General features: G+C 39.6%; 2 protein-coding genes across 2 annotated transcripts; both read right to left on the reverse strand.

The window, feature by feature from the left end:
- Positions 1–275: 275 nt before the first annotated feature.
- LOC103985580 (chitin elicitor receptor kinase 1) lies at positions 276–18,727 on the reverse strand. Its single transcript, XM_065109603.1, has 11 exons — positions 18,018–18,727; positions 16,634–16,660; positions 16,267–16,413; positions 11,731–11,921; positions 10,715–10,804; positions 5,486–5,579; positions 5,232–5,383; positions 5,074–5,162; positions 1,061–1,199; positions 683–781; positions 276–601 (listed from the first exon to the last, which is right to left on the reverse strand). Exons 1-11 carry the CDS (start codon positions 18,688–18,690, stop codon positions 440–442), a joined length of 1,863 nt encoding a protein of 620 aa, XP_064965675.1. The 5' UTR covers positions 18,691–18,727; the 3' UTR covers positions 276–439.
- A 2,243-nt stretch (positions 18,728–20,970) lies between these two features.
- LOC103985579 (pentatricopeptide repeat-containing protein At4g21065-like) lies at positions 20,971–22,308 on the reverse strand. Its single transcript, XM_009403323.3, has one exon. It carries the CDS (start codon positions 22,306–22,308, stop codon positions 20,971–20,973), a length of 1,338 nt encoding a protein of 445 aa, XP_009401598.2.
- Positions 22,309–22,627: the final 319 nt, after the last annotated feature.

Raw genomic sequence — 22,627 nt, forward strand, 5'->3', positions numbered from 1 at the left:
GGAAGATGTCTTCAGGCTTTTGAAGTCTGGGATTAATTAATACTTAAGAGGAGGTGATTAGTGTGGCTACGTAGCGGTGAAGTGATGTCCTAAATTCTTAATGTACTCTCCGTCCTTTTTTCCAGACGAAACACGTTATAATACTTGGAGCAATCCATTTACTTCATACGATAATGAGCCATCGTCTAAATCAAACGGCGTTATTGTGGCACATAGTGGTAGACTTGGTTCGTCTCAAACTCGAGCCTTTCTCAGTTAAAAAATAAGATGATAACTAAAAGAAAAGAAAAAGAAAAACTAATCAGATGCCACCTTTTACATCGCCATCATATTCCTACTGATACAGGTTTTCAAGACGAGAGCCACAATATAACATAAATAGAACTCATTATTGGTAAATGATACAACAAAGATGACGGTAGTGAAGAATCAATGGGAATCATCTTCCAGACATGAGATTGACTAAAGCTTGTTTCTCGTAGGAGCCCACGTCCCAGTCTTCCTTACCCGCAGATAGTGTCATCAACGACACAACAATTTGTCTCATAGTTGGCCTCTGCTGACGATTCTCTTCAGTGCAACTCTTCGCAAGCCATGCCATCTAAAAATAAAAAACAAGCATAGTTTAACAGTATGACGTTTTCAGTCATAAATTAAATCATATAATTGGTTACTTTCTGACCGCAATGACCGAGTCAATTGGATAGTCCTGACCGAGCCTTGGGTCGATCAACTTCCTCAGTTCTTCCTTCAGATCAGGTTTACTAAGAGCCTCCTCAAACTGCAGCATGCACGCAAGAAAATTAATCATCGTTGAATTACTCAGCCAGCAATATTATGCAATGCAAAGAAAAGCCTGGATTTCCGAATGAAGTAATTCAACATTGGAATAACTGGTGATGCAATCAGGAAGTGTCTCTGAGAAAGATCATGCAATTACCATAACAGGATCCAAGAAACGTATAGATGTTATTGGTTTGAACTAAAACCATAATTCTTGTTAATAATGCTGGACAAATTAGGATGACAGCCTATATTGAGTAGGGAAGCAGAAAACAACCAGAGCAATCAATCCCTTCGATTGTGTGACAGAACCACCTGTTTTCACAATTGCACCTTTGGCTGAAATAAGTTCATAAAGAACAACACCAAATGCGTAGACATCCACCTTAGGAGAAATTTCACCATATTGTGCATACCTGCATGATAAATTCAGACAAATTACTGGCTACAACATGCATTGACATGCATTGAGGAGACAAGTTCCTGCTGTAGATTCAATTGGCAAAGTTTGCTACTTTCTGATTCTTGCTATTTCAACAGAGCAATCATAATTTAATTAAACTGATTGATGTGTGGAATCTACTTTAGTGTTAAACTCATTTAATATGATCTGACCGTAAGCTTGCTGACACTATGAGCTGCAAAATCATATAATTCCCCTGCTTCATTGTCTACAAATTAGATGATTCATCATCTTAACAGTACTGATTCATATCAATTTATGCATAATCATCTTCAGACTGTTCTAAACCATGTTTTAAATTGAGACCTATAAGACAACAGAACGAAGAAAAAAAAAAGAAAGGAAAAGTTAATGAACAATAAAAGAAAAGGCAACATTAAAGCATTAATAAGAATTTTACGAATACAACTTTATGTTAAACTCCTATGAAGAGGAAGAACCTAATTATATAGGGAATTATCGAAGTTAGTGTTGATCAAACCTAGATAACAGTCTAGGCTCTTACCATTCAGTTTAGTCTCACCTAGGCAATCAAATATGGGTTGGACCAATCAGTAAATAAACTGGCAAAAACTGAGCAGTATTGTTCTAATTACATGATAAGGCTAGAATGCCAAATGTATGATCTGGTATTTGTCCTGTACTGATGATTTCCAAATGGTAAGTCCAGCGCCTAGTTCAGATCCGCTGTCCAACTAAAAGCCAGGTCGTCTTGGGTGAAAATTCTGTTGTTGCTTGGTATTTTGTGAACTATTCTGGGTACAAGTCCTATTTTCATTATAGTAGTGGGCATTGTTAGAATATTTTTGTCATCAATAAAATGACAATATATTTGTCATCAATAAACTTCTATTATTTATTTTGTTAGAATATTTGACAAAAGAATATTTGATTCAATTCTACATCAGTGCTTTAATCTCCTTAGTTTGCTCTTGCAAGATCATGAATTTGGATGTGCTTGCCTAGTTAATCTCCTTTCATAGTTTGCTTTGCAAGATCATGATATTGTATGCCTTAAAAAGTATAGTCTTATGGCATGACTGGAAGGCAATTCCTCCCTTTAAAAAATATCCATAATTATTGTAAGCACAAATAAGCCAAAAGTACAAGGAACAAGAGAAAATAAAGAAAGGTTGTCTTCTCTTAGGATAAAACTGGTTCCTTTCCCTCTCGGCTCTAATGATGCCAATTGCCAAATCATCATTTTTTTCACATGCCGATTACTTTCCCCGTATTATCATCTCTATATCCTACTACTTCAATGCTTTAACCCAAGCATTTTGGGGGGAATGTTGCCCAAGGCCTATGTATGTCAGTGGGCTACTTGAGTCACAATAAATTTTATCCTAGTATCTTATTAATCCAATAACTTATACAACTAGCTTAGTCATGTGACTACAAATGCTTAAAAATTCAAGTTATTAGCGGTATGTTATTGAGTCCACATATACAAATTCAATCATGGGAGTAATATTATCAATATATCCCCCAACAAATACCAAATGCCTTCATCAGGGCAAGAAACATCTCTTAAAATCCCCAAGCATCTAAACTAGGAGAAATTAAGGGAAACTCCCATATAACTGCACATGATGTACATCCTGCATAATCAAACTATAAATCTACATATTGTTCAGAGACCATTTATCATTAACTCACATATGCCTTTAAGATGGCACACAATGAGCCTCAAGCCACATGGCTCTTTAAACTCAGCCCTGTGCCACCCGAGGGGTTCTAGGGTGCTGAGATGGCTGACGTTTTACTCCGCTCATGACGGTCGCCGCGGCACACGAAAACAGCCCAAAAACAGCCCAAAAAAGGGGCCAAAACAGGCCATTTTTGGCTGCGCGAGCGAGCGGCGAGAGGCGGACAGCGAGCGAAGTGAGGGGCAGCACCTTCCCTGCTATACGAAAGCCCCATCCAGCCCTGTGCCACCCGGGGGGTTCCAGGGTGCTGAGATGGCTGACGTTTCGCTCCGCTCACGACGGTCGCCGCGGCATGCGAAAACGGCCCAAAAACAGGCCAAAACAGCCCAAAAAGGGGCCAAAACAGGCCATTTTTGGCTGCGCGAGCGAGCGGCGAGAGGCGGACAGCGAGCGAAGCGAGGGGCAGCACCTTCCCTGCTATACGAAAGCCCCATCCAGCCCTGTGCCAATCGGGGGGTTCCAGGGTGCTGAGATGGCTGGCGTTTCGCTCTGCTCATGACGGTCGCCACGGCACACGAAAATCAAGAGTTATAAGCTACTAAGTCCATATAAACTAGTCCAAGTGTGTGATGATTGGGGTGTCACACCACCCTCATGCAAGTATTTGAATATATAAAAAGTTGTTTTGTCTAACATAGGTTTTGCAATCAATAAAGTATATCCTTTGTCATTTTTAAATAGATTTTTATGTATCCATATAAAAGAGGTTCAGCCCAGCTTTATGAATTCAGTTAGACATGTACACGAATTCTATATCTTAATATATACAAACATGTTCTACTAAATGCCCGCCAATCTGATTCTCTGATCTTAGTTGGTTTGGATTCTTGTAAATAAGATTTACACTCTAATCCTTGTCAAGAGACATTGACTCATATCAAATTTACAGTGCCTTGGTTCTTATTTCCACACTTCCTTCTAGGCATAGTTTGTTCATTGATCAGATATTCACCCTTATCTGGATTACACGTCATAAAGCATGAAAATTTATGCCATTCTCAGTGAGGGAGCACACACAGGACCACACAATCAGTTTTTCTGATTTATCCAGGTCAATTGTGTTCTAACTCAACGTCATTGGAAGCAGCTTGGAGGCAACAAAATAATCATCCATTTGACCCACTTTGGATTAGATTTAATTCCTTGAAAATTTTTCAGGTTAAGGCACTCTTTTACAAAGACTACTGTTTAAAAATTTAAATACCTGATCCCTAATGCCAAATTGGAAGCAGCGAATGCTAGAATATAGTTAATCGTGGTTGACAAAGGACCAGCATAACCTCAGTGTAAGCAGAAGCTTGATCTCAGCAGGATACTCAAGTGGATGAAGATTCCGTCATGTAATTCTGAGCCACAGAAGAAATATGCTGGATTGATTTAAATAAGCCACATTGACCTTTATGTATTTTTTAATACTGAACTTGGATCAACCTCCCTAGGGTCAAGACTTCATAAGTCAAACTAGACATGTATTCAAGGAGTGGTAATGAACCAAAACTGGTTGTATACCAGCACATGGATTTGAGTTACTACCACCAAAACCTGACACGTACGCTAATCCTTGGTTTTTCAGTCTTGATTTATTCCAATAGAATGCATGGAATAGGACCATGTCAAGCAGCTTTCCCCTTAGGACATGTCAAAATATATATCATTACTGTGGCATATGATTGGTATTAGGATATTAGATATATCCAGCAGTAAGGGCACTTGATTCTAACTAAACTGCATGAAGCATTATTAATCAAAATACAAAATTTTAAGTGCAGAAGAGACCCTTATTTAAGTCAATTTAAGAAGGTCTTTTGGGTGGGAAGCCTTAATGGAAAGAGACAAGGGAGGGTGAAGCAAGGTTGACTCAAGTCAATTTTTGTCAAAATTCATCCGTTGTCACCCTCAATCGAAATTCCTTTTGTATGATTTAAAATTTTTCCTTTGTTTTCACTTTCTGTTTATGCCTATAAATGTGATATGCCATGTATTTGACTTGGGTATTTTATCATATATGAGGATGGATGTTCAGTAGGTCAATTAACTTTAAGAACAGGCAAGTGGTTTACACTAACATGAGAGGGAACAAATGTGTTAAGATAGAGAGAGGCTTTGCATATATCTTACTCTGGAGGCATATAACCAAATGTACCAACAAGTTGTGTTTGCAAAGATGCACCAAATACAGTTAGTTTTGCTAATCCAAAGTCTGCAACCTGCAATTTAACCAAACTTTCAGCATTGAATACTAATATCAGTCTATCAATCAAAATGATCACGATAACCTTTGCATGAAAATTCTTGTCTATCAATATATTTGCCGATTTGATATCACGATGTGTATACACTGGAACCGTGTGCTCATGGAGATACTCTAGACCCCTTGCTGAATCAAGGGCAATCTGCACTCTAGCAACCCATGGCAGAGGATTTCTACCTATAGCAAATGGAAATTGCTGGCATTAGGGTAATTCATGAAAGAATTTTAAAAATTTGATTGGTTGCAAATTCAGAATGCCTACTTTAGTGCTCCTCTTACCTAACCCTCGCAAATGCTCACTTAAGTTGCCATTTTCAATGAATTCATAGACAAGGAATAAGGAAACCTCGGTACAGTATCCTATTAAGCGCACCTGCATAAAATTCCATGTCATTCTGGCAATTTAAATGCTCCATAAGTCAGCTGATTGAGGATTCAGTTTTTAAGTCAGGCCAATAAAACCAAGATGTCCTATATATTTATTAATTAACTCCGTATCCAAAATGCAAGAGTTTAATTTTGAACATTCATCTCTTTGTCATAAGATAGTGTATTAAAAGAGAGGTTCATGTTGATATTTAAATGCTTGTCTGAACCACACAACAGTGCATTATACCATTTCATTATGGTTGGCACAAACTGGTATTTGAGTCTAATTTCAAGGATATTGTCCAAATTCCTCAGATTTCATATTTACGAAACAAATGTAGGTAACAAAGTTAAATATCAGTCAGATACTTGTTTCACCAACCTATTAAACTAGTACACCATCCAGATATTGGGCAGTCTTTGACCTGTACCATCCATTATAATTAAAAAATGGAATAATAAAGGAGTAACAGGATGTATGTCCACTGCTGGTACAAAAGTCACAAGGATGTTCAAAGTATGTGACAGAAAACAACTAAGGAGATCTCTAATGGTAGTGATAAGGTTCATGATCCCTTTGCTAGTGAGATAGAACGAGTCTAGCTAGATAAAGGGGGGTCAATTGCTAGTGAGATAAGGTTCATGATCCGTTGTACTTCTTAAAAGAAAACACGAAAGGCAATTGCAATTTTGACAAGGAAAGTTTAGAAACTGCCATGTTACAATTTTTTTTGCTTCCTATAATTATCTTAAAAAGAAACTTATTACTAAGCTCACTAGTGGAATGTTGATCAAGTTTGAACTCCTAAGGGAATATCAAATATATTGTTGGTTTTAATTGGGCACATACATAAATGGGTACTTTTGTGTGGATATTCTTTGAACTTCATGAAGGTTATGTTGAATAATAGAAAAGGCATTAGCTACCAATATGGCAATACAGAAATAATCATAAATTCAATCTTTGAGTTCTAGTGGATCAATTACAATAATAATCAGCAGTTCTTTATCTGATAGATTGATGTTGACTAATATATTGTGGATTAAAGATTTTGGTGACATCTTGAAATTTATGTATTATATAATGCCTATGGAGGTACACATAGTGGTTTCAAGTACTTGCCAAGGTGCAACCATGCAAAGACAAAGATGATGCAATAGTCCTAGATGACAAAAACACATATATCCATTTCGATTTGTTATTTTCTATAGATATGTGTACATCATATATGCTCCTATCAAACAAAAATTAATTAAAAAATTAGAAAGATAACAAGAGATTTGATGGCCCCCAGTTTGATTAGTAATATTGGCTAAATAAAACTCAGTGGAAGGAAAAGATTCACATAATGGACCAAAAATAATTGAGACATCATGGCTTGTTGTTGGAATCAAATAAAACTAATTATGGTAGATATAGTTATAAGGCTAACAACATTAGGGGCCATTCAATCTTCACGTAGATAAGTCTCAAAATGACTATGTTATCTCCCAAATACTCATTGACATACTCGATCCAAGTTAGGCTCTTTCATTAAAGACTATGTTATCATGAAGATTCTAACCTTCTCTGAACTGCAGTTGGTAGCAATATGGTTTTGCATATTTTTTGAATTAAAAGCATTTCCAATAAGCTTAAATTAAATTTAATATTTCTAGAAAAACTGGGGAAACACATCTAATCCTTTTTTAATAAGAATATTATATAAGACTCAGAAAAATATATAGATAAAAAATGATGATAACAAAAATAGTCATGTGATCAAAAAGGCAGAAAATATATAATGAGAGCAAAGCAGGGAGATCACTTTTACAAGGCATGAGCATCATTTTTTGAAAGCTCCTTTCATGAGGGCCAACAATTTCAGAAGAATGAAGGATTTTCATGATTGTACAAATACAGATATAACACCATCATTTTCCCCAAAGACTCGAGTATAGTTTCTTTGAAATGCATTAACACTTAAGCATAGAGGGAGGCATCCCAACTTCTTTAGTGGGATAAGGTTGAGGAACATTTTAGGGTTATTCAAGCCTCTCAATGCTATTTGAGTGGTATCATATGTTGGCTTTTATAGAAAAAAATGGTCCGACACAAAGTAAGGAGACGGCTAGGAGCACATTGTAAACAGTTCTAAATTAGTTGAAAGTTGAAACATAAAACATAGTGGAAGGTAGAAAGCCAACTTTTGGCTGTCAAAATTTCTTTAATAATTAGTTTACTTAGGGGCCAACACATGAAAATCTTGACTTGGTGTGATTTCAAAGAGCTAGGGCAAAAGAACACCTTGTCTCTCAAAAGTTTAAGAAATTATGAAATTATGAAAACACCAAAACCCGAAAATCCCATCAGACTCCATCTTTAACAGTTTTCATAAAAAGAGGAAGGCCAGTCCATGAGGCTCTGGCTAGTCTAGGGTCAATGTACAGTAAGGTTAGAAATTTAGATACCTGACGTTAACTGGTCTGGTGTACTGGTCGGCATGGACCAAACAGAGAGAGAGAGAGAGAGAGATTTAGAAAAGATGATGAGAGGAGGAGAAGAATAAGCATCAAAGGATGGTAAGGGACAATGAGAAAGGAGGAAGAGCAAAGGAGGCAGTCGAAGAGGAGATGCAGAGGAGGAGGTGTACCAGAGAAGACGCAACAATGAGAGAAAGCAAGGAGAGAGAGAAAAGCAACAGTGGAAAAAAAAAAAGGGAAAAAACAATAGTTTTTGTGAAAAAATTAAGCAAATATAGCTAGACCCCAATTTTATGCATTAACATCAAGCGACAAGTCTGGTTTATAGGGTTTTTGGGTGGTAATCCATGTTTCGGATGGTACCAGCGAAATCACCTAATACCATCTTGGTTTATGGTCAGACTGCTAAAAACCGATTGGTAAGGACCAGTCCAACCAGTTTTTAAACCATGATGTACACAACTTACCCTAATAAGCAAAGAGAAAGATACCTTTGTCCAACATCAAAAGCATCCTTATCTTATCTTTCTCTATATAGGTGAGCCTCATGCAATCTTCTTATGGTAGATTCACTTACAATATATGTGAAAACACAAATACAAAATCCATTCTGATAATAATCATAAAACTTTCATTATTATATGGTCCATTATCATGTGAATGGAAAAGATTCTATATTCTACCTTATACCCTACAGGTAGGCTGCTCAATCCTACCACATACTGTTGAAAGCAAGGACTGTTGCACCACCCAAAACAGCATGGTATCGATCTGGGCATGGGCCAATACACAGACCAACCCCATTTCGAGCAGTTTGATCAAAATAATAAAAATTTCAGAAACATGGTGGGGCCCTATCCAACTCAGCATTAAGAAAGGAGAAAAAAAAAACAACTTAGGGCTCGCGAACATGAGCACTATGCTGCCGCTGCTTCTTCTCCTCATCTTTTTTCTTCTTCTTCTTTCTTATTCCTCCTTCACCACTTCCTCTTCTTCCTTCTTCCTTCCTCCTTCCTACTTCCTCCTCTGTTCCTCTACTGCCTCTTCCTCTTCTCCCTCTTCTTCATTGCCAAAACACCGGTACATACCGGCATACCATATGTTGGTACACCGGTACAGACTGGTCTGATAGATTGCCAAAATGGGTTCCGTACCTGAAAATGCAATCCTTGGTTGAAAGCCTGTTGGAAGATGATAACAAGTTCTCTTTAATTCATAAATAATGGTAAAGACATGGCTAGCATCCATTATGGTCCAAAGACTCCAAACTAATTAATTCTGGTGCAAAACCATCACCTTATAGGAAGATTGAACCGATGAAAAGAAATGTTCCTAAGATGTGAGAGAAAGGCCATGCATAATCAGAAGTTATAGAGAAGGTGATGTGCACCACTATCTGTGGAAGGAAGGAAAAGATGTTTCAGTAACTTAAAAGGCACAAGTTAAGAAGCATAGCTCGCTCCTTGTCAGAAGTAATACCTTAGTAACACAATATTATTTGTGATGGCATCATAGAAGGTAGATGGGAAACCATCAAATAAAGAAATCACCTTAATTTAATTTTCTTCCCACAGAAACTGATAAAAAGATATCTAGCTAGCTGAAAAGATTATTCGTGGTTAAAAACTTTCAATGTTGATTCAGAATTACATGCTAAGAATCCAAGGGCATAGTTGAAAATAAGGATTGCAATCTTAGAAACTGGATTTGTGAAGGAGAGGAGGAGAAGCACCAGCGTGCAATGGCAGTGTGCAGGCAACATGATTGGGCAATGGTGGAGGCTCGCGACCAGCACAGAAGGTACAGAGCAATCGCAAGCCCTGAAACCTGTGTTAGAGAAATAATAATATCCAAAATGGAGCATCTGAAATGGTCGCAGTCAATATCCCAGTCTACAGTTTGGGAATACCAACCGGATGTACTGAACTGATCGGTTTTTCATTCCCTTGTTGAAAGGAATATGTGATATCATCCACTATTACAGAGAACGAGAAACCACAATTTTTTGATTGGGGCAATACATATGAGTAACTTGCTACTTGTATAAATTATATGATATGTGGATGCTTAACTTTCAAAGGACCAAACCGCAAAAGCAATTAAAGTGAAAAAACTATTAAGGACTGAGTTGTACAAGCAGATATAACAAAGTATTATTCTACACATAGTTCTTATAGATGAGAGAAAAATTCTTTCCAACAATAGCTAAGCTACTGATATAGGTCATATATGCCTGAATTCCCATGCACATTGATACTCCTGTAAGTTTAAGATAGCAGGTATTCAAATGAATTTCATGAACACTTGCAAAGACTCAAGTTTTATGCAGAGGTAATTGCAAGTTTTCAAGGTTGCCAGATTAGATAGGAGATTTGAACAATCAAATCTCGCCTTACAGAGTCCCATGATCTAAACTAAATTAAAGAACATTATTGGATAAATTGCATGTAAACCAAGTAACAAGTAGAGATGCCAAACTTTTTATTTCAAAATTGATTATCTAGTAAAAATTAACTTGATAATTTAACATAATACCATCATGACATTTGATAACAAATGATATTGTAAGATGACTCATGAAATGACTCCCAAAATAGTAAATTCAAAAGCTAAATAGTAAAATATAACATAAATGGTCCCACCATATTCATGCAAGAAATGAATGAAGAAACTTACCAAATTCAAGTGATGAACATTTGTTAAGACTTTCAGTTCCGCAAGAAATTCTTTGGTTGCCTGCACATCCATTTTCTTGATAGCAGCTTTCTGCAGAAAGAGACATCAAGGAGGTCAAGAATCAGGAAAGAAATTCTGGAAGCAATTAAGAGAGGAGTATTTGGAGAAGATAGGAAAAGTCAACTTTTATTGAAAGTTTGAAACCAAGTACATCTTGAATGGAAGAGACTGAACATTTAGTAATGCCTCAGTGTAGGTTTTCTTCTCACAATTAAACAAGCAGCTGATCCAGCACTCAACAATTAACAATAGAAGAAAGTTCTCAGAACAGATGAGGGAGACAACTTAACTTGCAACAATGAACTACTCCAGATGCTAAAAATTTACATGAAAGTCAAAGTTCATAATTTTTTAGTAATAAAACTTCTTGTCCTTACAGAAAAGATTGTTGTTATGTCAGTGATACTTCATGGATCCAAATGTTGGAAGATTAAGAAACAACATATATAAAAATTGTATCACTGAGATGAGAATGTTGAGTCAAATGTCTAGAGTTATTAGGAAAGATAGAAAATAATATTTGTGTTCACGAATAATTAGATGTAGCTGCATAATTAGGTGTAACTACAATAGAGAATAAAACGAGACCTATAAATGTTGTAGTTAAAATAGATGATACAATTAGTATTAGTGGTGTGACGAGAAGTAGAGACAGACATAGGATGACTCCATTAGAGACTATAAATAAATATTCAAATATTTTTCATTCAACTAAGAATATCGATTTGTACAAAATTCATTGGTGGTATAAAATACACATATTCAACCCCAAATAGTTAGGATATTACAGCTTATAGTTGTTGTATGTTACAAAAAAGAATGAATCTCAAGAATAGTAGGTACAAAATACAAGTTCATTTGGTAAATGTCATCTCTCCCATGATATACACAAGCAAGAATGGATGCAATACACTGTAAAAATACTAAAAACATTAAAATGACATAGAGCAACTAACCTCTCCTCTAAGCTCAGCATAATAAACAACTCCAAAGCCACCTCCTCCAATTTTGTAAGCCAGACTAAAATCATCTGTGGCCCTCGCAAGCTCTTCATATGAGAACTCCACTGATTTGTCAACAGTAATACCTGCAATTGTGGAACTCCTCTCTGCTCGAGATGTAACTACTCCTGGCTTGTACATGTAAGCTGTGACCCCAATAAGAAAAGAAAGTTGTGACAGTCAGCCAACAAGTATATAACATGCCCAGGATATCTCAGAAGTAGAAAAGAGACCTGAAACACATTAAAGGATAATTATCTAATGTCTTACTGACAAAGCGACCAAAGTGTTGTAGGAGTCATGTCTTATAATTTACTTCAGATGGTATTGTTATTTTTGCAAAATGTAAACTTTAGAAATCTTATGAAGTTCTACGACAACATATTAATCATCCCTCTGGATGATTAAGTCCATCACAAGGCTTGTTGGTGTGTCTTATTGCCTCGAACTATTCCACAAAAATATACATTGCCCAAGTTTTTTGTATGGATCGGGTTCCCTAATCCTATGTATCTGTATATCAATTTGATATGTTTGTCAAACCCAATCCTAAAATTGATCTCATGACATAATATACTAATACACCACATGTCATTAGTGCATCAATGTGGTAATAGTCGTAACCTAATTGTCATGAACTACATGCCTAAGGCGGCTCCTGAAGCAAGTACAATTCTGGCATATATTTGTGCGCATGATGGAGAATGTTAGAACTTCTACTTTTGCCACTAATTTGTTACTTTATATCATAAGATCAATCATCTTATTGTTGCTTAAAGAAGAATGACCAACTATCACATTGAGCTTTATGATCCAAATCTTAAGTGGCACGTGTAAAATATTACTCCTCGATCTATGCATCATCCTCAAATTGTGTAGATGGGACCATTGACTCCTCGGCGTCACAGCCATCGTCAGTCAAGGCATTGTTGTTCATGTCGTTATCATGACTCTAGACCTACAAAAGAGAATACGATTAAAGGAAGCGTTTAACTTGGGATCCAACAAACAGACATTTCAATAAGCACTTGATAGACAATACAAATTACAAACATAGACTTCAAAAGCTCTGAACAATCACATGACAAAGGGTCCAAGGTGGTCTGCTATAACCAAAAGTCCCCACAAGTGCCCACATGACACTGCTATGGAACAAGGAAGTGAACCAGCCGTAGACACTACCCCAAAGGCTCATCCTGCCATGTGTCATCCAGGTAGCTCCTGGGTGCTATGCTGGTTGACACTTCATACCACTCTACAGAGCTAGAAAACCCTCAAAATGACTGCCTGGATGGCCTGTTTCTGAGCAGTTTTGCCTCTGCACAACAACTGGATACAACCTATGTTTACAAGCCTAAAACAACCACAAAGCGCAACCAAAATAAAGCTGCCAAGTCTACTGCGGGCCCTCTATATGCTGTGCAAAACATGAACAAAACTGAAAGACACGTACATACACAAGCATTCCATCGAACACCCTATTTACAGTTTTGTCCGTAATAATATGACATATTTTGATGCACACTTGTGTACTAACTTACAACCTACTCATCCTAGACATTTCTATGAATATTTTTTCTCTTTCTTCTTCGTAATTATTCTCACAAGATAAATTTTATTAGTCAATCTACAGAAAGTTAAAGCTCTAGGTAGTAAAGCAGAGTTGTAGCATCCTACCTAATGCTAGTGCAACCAGAATAGATTTATGAGTAGAAGGGTAAGAATTCAGTACAAGATCATATTGTAAAGCCTAAAAAGGTTGCCAAAGGATCAAATTAATGAGTGCAAAATATTGGTCCATGTCAAGGTATAACTTTTGTTGTGAGGACCAAAACATGACAATGAATCGATAACACGTGTGGTTGGATCTAGATAAAAGATGACCATGAATCGATATTGATACTAGGCAGCAAGAATTGAAATTTTGTACCGTACCAGAGTTTCGAGATTCGCTCAGTACGGTACGGTACTATATATCGAGTGGTAATTCCGATATACCGTTCGGTATATATATATATATATATATAAGCGACGTCGTCGAAGTAATGTCGTAGAAAAAACGAGATGGCGACATCGCCTCTCTTCTCCCCACGCGGGGCGACGTCGTCAAGGCGATGTCGTAGAAAAACGAGGCGACGTCACCAAGGCCTCGTCACCTTATATAATATATATATATATATATATATATATATATATATATATATATATATATATATATATATATATGTGTGTGTGTGTGTGTGTGTGTGTGTGTGTGTGTATTTATATATATGTATGTATATGTATATATATGTATGCATATGTATGTATATATATATATACATATCAGTGATTTAAAAAGCGCTAGGCGTCAAAAGGCGCTAAGGTCCTAAAACGCCCGAGGCGCCAGGCGCTCGCCCGAGCGAAGCGAGGCGCTAAAATATAAAAATATATAATATAATTATTTAAAATTTTAAATAAAAATATAATATTAAATTAAGAATAATATATTATTAATCTATTAACAGTATTGAAAATTAATAATTTCAAATAAACCTAACAATATTAACAGTATACAGTATACTGTTAACAGTATACAGAAGGAGAAGAAGGAAGAGTGTAAGGGGGTGCTGATTGAGAAAAGAGGAAGCGGCAGTGACAGCGGGAGTGTAAGGAGGCAGCGGCAACGGCAGCGGGAGTGTAAGGAGGCAGCGGCAGCGGCAGCGGGAGCGAGAGTGTAAGGAGGCAGCGGCAGTGGGAATGTAAGTAGGCAGCGGCAGCAGGAGCGGCAACAGCAGCGGCAGCGGCTAGTAGCGATAGCGGTAACGGCGAGCAGTGGGTAGCGGGAGCAAGAGCGGCGACAGCGGCAGCAGTTCCGAGCAGCGACAGCGGTTGCAAGCAACGGGAGCGGGAGTGGCAGCGACAACGAGCAGGGTTAGGGTTGGGCAGCGACAGCTAATATCAATTTTAGTTGGTTCGATTGAACCAACTAACCACCGGAGACCGAACCAGACCTAAAATCCTGGTTCGATCGCCTGGTTTAACCCAAGCGCTCGCCCGAAGCGCCCAGCGCCTGGGCTCGGGCGAGCGCCCAGATGGCGCCTCTTTGAAGCCCGCCGCCTGGAAGTGAAGCGAGGCGCTCGGGCCTCGCCTCGCCTCGCCTCGCTCGAGCGCCTAGGCAAGCGCCCGAGCGCCTTTTTAAATCACTGATACATATACATACATATATATACATATACATATATATACATATACATATATATATACATATATATATATATATATATAACCGTTTTCGCCGAGGTGATGTCGCCTCTCTTCTACCCGCGACGCCGAGGATTCTTCTCCCCGCGCGGATGAGAAGTCACCAACAAACAAGGAGGGAGAGCGACGCTGATCTCCAAGTTCTCCTTTTCTTCTCCCTTTTCTTTCTTCCCCTTCTCCCTATTCTTTCTTCTCCCTCGGTCACCGTCCAATTTAAGACGATAACGGGGCGAATACAGCCCCAATCGATAGTACCACCCGGTAGCGAGCGGTCCGTGTACCGGTCCGCTGGCGGACCGGTACGTATCGCCCGGTACGGACGGTATTATTCGAAATTAAAAACCTTGCTAAGAAGTACATCACATGTTAGGTGGTCCATGCAGAATGGTGAATGTACCATGCTATATACCTCGTAAGGAATAGACAGGACAAAATTAAAATCCTTGGATGGGACTTCTATATTTGTCTTCAACATAGGGAGAATATGGCAAAATGGTTGCTAGCATTAAGCTGAATCAACTTAAATAAGTTCTTCAGAATTTGATGTGCTTTGCAACTAATTTATACGGTTTAGCTGACAGCCCTTGGTAGGTTTTGATGTCACAATCAGGTTGCTTTTTTGTGATCTTGGTGTCAGAGTTTGAGTCCCAAAAACAGTTTCTCTACTTGCACGGATAAGGTTTCATAGATTAATCTTTTCTAGAGCCCACATTGGTGGGAGGTTTGCGCACTAGACCGGCCCTTATGCCTGATCAACCATTATTGTGTTTGCATCAAGGTTCTCTCAGCTGTCCATACCATATTTTACAACCTTGTACAGTCTATAGTATCGGGTTAAATCCTCACAATTCGACCTCCTTACTAGCAAACAGGGGCTTTTGGCACCTCCTTACCTATTTAATGTAAAGAAAAGATTCTTGATTCTTTACACGTTGGGTTAAATACTTGTCCAATCCAACTGCCATTCTTCCTTTTTAAGTATGCACAGGATTCCTTTCTCAGTCATTTACTTTGTTTGTTTTTTATCAGATCAAGCCAATTGTTTGTCGTGTCCATCCGAAGTCATTGCACATAGTACAAGGGACAACAAGTTCTCTTTGATCCCATCTTCTGGAGTGGCTAAACCTACACTTAATTGACTTGGGGAGAAAGCAGAACTTTATATAAAATCTAGCTCACAATTTAGAAGCACCAATAGTATGTAATTACATTAAAAAAAGTTACCATGACTGTTTAGCAAAAAGATACCTTCACATGGTGACAAAAGCAATGAGGCATTCTTCGCCTTCTTCCTCCTTCGAAGATGAAAATATAGATATGTTGCCAGTATTAATAGAACTACTCCAGCAATAGAAATTCCAGAAATAGCTCCATCAGAAATTCCTGTTGTTTTCACATCATGCTCTTTACATAAGTTGGAAAAGCCAATGAGATATATTTCCTCCATCAGACATTCAGACATGAACTCTTCTGTGATCGAAATAAGCATCTTTAATTAACAAGATCTAAGAAGATCAATTACCTGCACTGAAATAGTACAGTGATAGAATATTCATATTAGAATACATTGAAAAAATAAAAGTTAAACAAGTAATTATCAATATTCACCTTGAGGAAAACGGATGATAGCTTCCATTTGGATCTGCAAAATCATGTTAAAACATTTTAGTAGTCATAAACTGCTTCAGTGAGAAGCTGATATAAGAGATCAAGCATAGTTCCACTTAATTCAAATCAGTAGAACCACTTAAAAGAATATCTGAAATTTTCATAAAAACTCAATAAAAAAATTTGATTCATCCAGAATTGACGTCCTAAATATTGGCATATAGAGATCATACCATGGTTTGCCATACCGAACAGTACCGCCCGGTACGGGCGGTACGTACCAGTCCGATAGACTTTCGGTACGCGGACCGCCTCTTACCGTTCCGGTACTGTATCAGTACTGTAGTACTGTAGCACTGCTACAGTGCTCGGCACACCCGGGTGTACCGCTCGGTACACCTCGGTATACCGGTCGGTACACCTGTACCGTACCGTACCGAGCGCGGGTCGAAACGCCGGTACGGTACGGCGAACCTTGGATCATACATTATAATGCCACATAAATATAACAACCTAAATACTGTAATAATTTTATTAAAGAGTAACATTAATGCAGGCCTAATGTAGATCTAATCATCTTGACACATGCTCAAGGTACAGATGACTTGCTTTAAAGACTATTATTGGACAAATAGGGAGAACCTAGAAACAAAAGATCCATCATTCAGTGCATAGGTCAAAAAAAAGGGGTAAACAGAAAGCAGGATACAGCATTTTGAAGAACATTCAAAAAAGATGAAGAAATTGGACAATTACAAGGTAAACTTTCAATTATTGTTCTAAAAATCAATTATCAGATACATATTGACCATACCAACTGAAACATACCAGTCTACCTGAGTGATAGTATGGATCTCATGCTATGCCAAGAGGGTGAGATTCTTAGCAATATGATATGCTCATACCAACTGTCATACATGCTCAACTGACACACGCTAGTCCAATCATTAATTAGTAGGGATCAGCGAGTAATGGCAGTCCTTGGGCAAAGAAAAACCTTACACACATTAGCTCAGCCAGCTCAAAATACATGAGCATAAAAAGACAGCAAACATCAGTCACACAGATGCCGTTCCTAGATTTACTGGTGAGCTGAACCTACTCAACAAGATTAAGGAACTTTTTGGACAAAAATGCATTAGCTTTTTTTTTTTTTCCTTTACAAGGCATCCATTGTCGTAATTTGTTAAAGGGATGTGTTGGTTCATTTTCCTGAGATTTAATTCCATCTAAATTTGACCTCCAAACCCTATACTCTTAGGGAACAAAAGGAAATTTTGAGAAAATCATATCAACTATTAGGTTTAGATTTTGGTTATACTAAATCTTTTAGGAGAGTTTGGTTAAATTAAGATTCTTAATCACCAGCATAAAGAAAATAAAAGGCTCACCTTTTGCAGGGATAAACACGACTCCCGACCCAGAGCTAAAATTCACCCCAGGGTTATACTTCAGCAGCAAATCCTCCTGCGAAGGAAACCCGTTCGCGGCAGCCACCGATGACAGGTTCTCCCCTGGTTGGAGTGGGTAAGTCACGAACAACCCGTAGTCCTTTGAAACCGACGCGTCCCCGCACGAGCAATTGATCACCACACCGATGATCGCCCCATCGGGCACGTTGGTCACTGGATAGCTATTGAACGTCGAAAGCAAGTCAACCGTGGTCAAATTAGCATACACATCCCGGGCGATCGTGTTATAGGTGTCGCCTTTGAGAACGACGTAGGAGAAATTGTGGCCGAGGAAGCCGCCGTCGATGCAATCACAACGGAAGAAGACATTGACGCGGCTTCCAGTCCGGATGCTGTTCAAATTCTTGATGTTGGGGTTGTAAGGGCCAAGATCGGTGTACTTGACGCCGAAGAGGCTGGAGATGTAGGTGAGGTTGTCTTTGGGGGAGACGTGGTAGGACGCAAGGGCGAGATCGCAGCCTCTTCGGCAAGCGGATTCCGATCGTCGGAGGAGTGAAGCCAGAATTAGGAAGCAAAAAGGGAAAGAGCTCGATCGGATCATCTTGGACTCGATACGGAATGCAGGTCGATGGAAACCCTGACGACGCTCCATCCCCCATCTCCTTACAAGGGAATAAAAGAGGGAGAGGTGGACTCTCGGTGTCGTTTGTCGACTTGACTTCTCATCATAAGGTCAAAGCGGCGGTGGGATTTTTTTAAATGTGAGAAATGGGAGATGGCCACGTGGCCTCAGTGGGTCCGCTGCTCGATAGGCCGGTCAAACTTTGAGAAACACATCTGGGGGCCCCCGCCGCATACGATTTTGCTTGGGGCCCAGGAACCGGCCTGCTGATAAATCGAGTTGGAAGGCCACAAGAGATATCTAACTATTTAAAGGGTTTTGCCGGTTATAATCTCTTCTTAAGCTTATCTATTTGATATTACCTTCATTGGAAGCTTACCCATTGGTAGCCACATTAATAAAAATGATAAAAGAACGAAAGATTAGATATGCAACAACGCTATGAAAAATATTTTTATATTTGCTTGTGATTAAGTTAAGGGAGAATTCACTGTCAAAGGTGAATACGAGTATGATTATCAATGTTAGATTTTTTTTTATCTCTTAAATTTATCTTGAAATTTTTTAATTTGAGTCTTAGAAGGATCACACTGTAAGCCTTTCTTAATATTGGTCTTTTACAAAAAGAAATACACCTCAAGATTGACATCATATTGGAGGCTTGTAGCACATTGGGTGTCAATATATCTCCTAACACGAATCGATTTTAAACCCAGGTTGATCTAACTCATCCAAGTCCACCAATATGTGACAATAACATTATTTAAAAAATTTAGCCTAATTATATGTAATTGATCTTGCGAATAGATAATATATAAGAAAAGTAATGTTAGCTAATTGGAAAGGATTATTTATTAGTAAAACTAATAATAAGTTAAATTGATAAATAATTAAATAAATAATATTGATTAATTTCTCTTGATCTTCTTTGATTATTTCACACATAGATTCCTAACCATGATCATCGAATGTGGTTCATAATTAAAATTCCATGGTTTGAAAGTGCTTCATGTAGTAAGAATAAGAGAAATTATCAAGGCCTTAAATATGGCTTGAATACGCTACATATAGCAAAAAGTTAGTTGGTCAAAAGTATGAACGTTATATACACGTAATTCGCATACAGCAACTTGATTTTTTTTATAAATGCACTAATATTATCATAATATATTGTTGTTGAGGAGATTACAATATAATGTTAAGTTTATAAAAGTTAATAGTAGTACACTTATTCTTATAAATTAATCTTAATCTTATCTATTTTCGAAATGAAATTAATTGTGGTGTTATAATTTTTCCTACTTAAAGCTTTGACTTCTTATGCCCAACATAAGTTAGATCACATCCTACTATGGTGATACATATTACTAGTCATAAGTGATATCATGTGAAATATGATATGTACTCTTTTTACTTATTATTTATTTGATATTTTTCTCACTTTATATTAGCTATTGCATATATTGTGATGTACATAGATTTGTGCAATAAGAATCAGATCATAATGATATCATGATAATGAGACTGATTTACCTTTAAATATAGACCATAAATAATTCTGATCATAGGTCACTCGAGAGTGATATCGAGATAAGCGGATGACTAATGTGTTGTATACCAATCCATATGATGAAGACGGCTGGTCTCATAACTACGCTTATGTGATAACACTAGGGATACCGCATAAGTATTCATTAGAGAATAAGCTTACTAATTGATCTGTTCACGGAATACTAGATTGATGATGCTATATTATCATATAGTGATTCTGTCGTCTCCAATATAATTCTAATTAAAAATTTAAATGTAACATCAATCATCATTTCATTTCTGTTGAGATACTATCGGTTCATAGCACCATGGGATAGTTGATAAGTCTCATATTTGAGTTCACATGAACGTCCAGTACATCTTAATACAATGAATGGAAATTTGTTTTTCTGAAAGAAATATCTTGCGAGCAAACTCATCACTGTCTTAATGAGGCAGAGGATGTCCCTACTCTACGACAGACCATATGCTTGATTTGTCATCTATCTCGAACTTCCGCTCTGGACAGTTCATGCCCTTGTTATTGCACTTGACGTGAGAGGCCAAATGTGTCAGGTCAACCACATTTGAGGAGAAGCCACATTTTTCCGGATAGTCCACTCAAACTAAACGGACATTATATTGCGGGGTATGTCATAAAATTTATTAGTTGAAAATGAGTGGTATGTGTGCTCGACATTAAAACCAAGCTTATGTGAGAATTTGAAGATACATGTAATGTAATGAAAGTATATGATAATGCCGTTGTTTCTTCTGCCCTCAGACACGAAGTGAGCTGCACCCGGGCCTCTTTGCCACGCCCGCCACCCTCATCGCGCACCGGACTCGATCCTTCTCCTCCCACCGCCCGATCCATCCATAGGCATTCGACAGCAGCACGTAATCCCCATCGTGCCCAGGCTCCGTCTCCGCTATCCTCCTCTTCACCTGCTCCGCCAGCGCAACGTCGCCGTGGCTGACGCACGCACCCAGGAGCGTCCTCCAGATCACCGCGTTGGGTCTCACCGGCATCCCCTCCACGAAGTCGTACGCCTCCCTCACGCGCCCCCCCCTCCCCATCATGTCCACCATGCAACCGTAGTGCTCCATCCGCGGCTCCATCCCGGGCGTCCGCTCCATGCTCCGGAACACTCGCCACCCTTCCTCCAGCAGGCCCCCGTGGCTGCACGCCGTCAGCACCCCGATCAGCGCTACGTGGTCGGGCCGCAGCCCCGCGTCGCCCACCATCCGGTCGAAAGCTCCCAGGGCCTCGGCGCTCCGCCCGTGCGCCGCGTACCCGACGATCATGGCCGTCCACGCCCTCACGCCTCGCTCCCGCTGCGGCATCCCGTCGAACACCCTCGCGGCTCGGTCCATGGACCCGCACCGCGAGTGCATCGTGATCAGCGCCGTGCCCATCTTGGCCGTCAGGGCGAACCCTCGTCGAGCCACGTAGCGGTCCACCCAGGCGGCAAGGTCCGGAGCGCCGAGGTGTGCGACCGCCGTGATCACAGTGATCACGGTAACCTCGTCAGGCGCCGCGTCGGGGGAGCAAGCCTGCATGAGGCGGAAAGCGTCGAGGGCGGTCTCGTCGTGGCCATTGGACGCGAGCGAGGAAATAAGAGCAGACCACGAGACGGCATCCCTCAGGGGCATTTCGACGAAAATCTGGAGAGCGGCGTCGAGGAGAGCGAACCCGCTGTAGAGACGAACAAGGGTGTTGGCAACGTAGAGGTCGGCGGAAAGGCCGTGCTTGACGGCGAGGGCGTGGGCGGCGACGCCCGGGTGGCGACGGGGGCCATCGGCGCAGGAGAAGGGGAGGAGCGAGCAGGCCTTGAGGAGGAGGGGGAACGTGAAGAGGTCCGGGGGGACCGCGGCTGCGCGCATGAGGCTGAAAGCAGCGAGGGCGTCAGAGGGGTCGGCAGCAGAGGCGCGGATGAGCGTGTTGAAAGGGAATGCGGCGGAGTGGCGGAGCAGGGACGGCTGGTGGCGGACGAAGGCAGCTCGGACGTAGGGGAGGGTGGAGGGGTGGTGGACGGAGAGGAGGAGGAAGGAGTGCAGGGCAGTGAGGTCGAGGGTCTTGATGAGGCGGGCGTGGAGCCTGTAGGCTTGGTTCATTTGCTGCAGTTGCCGTGCCTCGCGATATCCTAATAGATGTTATCAAATTTTTGGCAAGAGTAGCCAACACAATATAATTAACCAGATGACCATTAAAAACATTATGTTTCACAATGGTATACGATGGCAAGTGTGCGAGGGGGGTGGTGGTGGGGCGAATTAGAACTGATGATGCTGGGATGTGTTTATGAGTAGCAGGAGATTGCATTCAGGGACGAGATATATACATTTTGATGAAAAGTTGGAGATCAAAGTAGGACTCGAGCAAACCTTACGATCGAAGTAGGACTCGAGTCAACCTTACGATCGAACTAGTCCA

The sequence above is a fragment of the Musa acuminata genome, chromosome BXJ2-5 (genome assembly GCF_036884655.1).
Source record: "Musa acuminata AAA Group cultivar baxijiao chromosome BXJ2-5, Cavendish_Baxijiao_AAA, whole genome shotgun sequence".
Taxonomy (NCBI): Eukaryota; Viridiplantae; Streptophyta; class Magnoliopsida; order Zingiberales; family Musaceae; genus Musa; species Musa acuminata.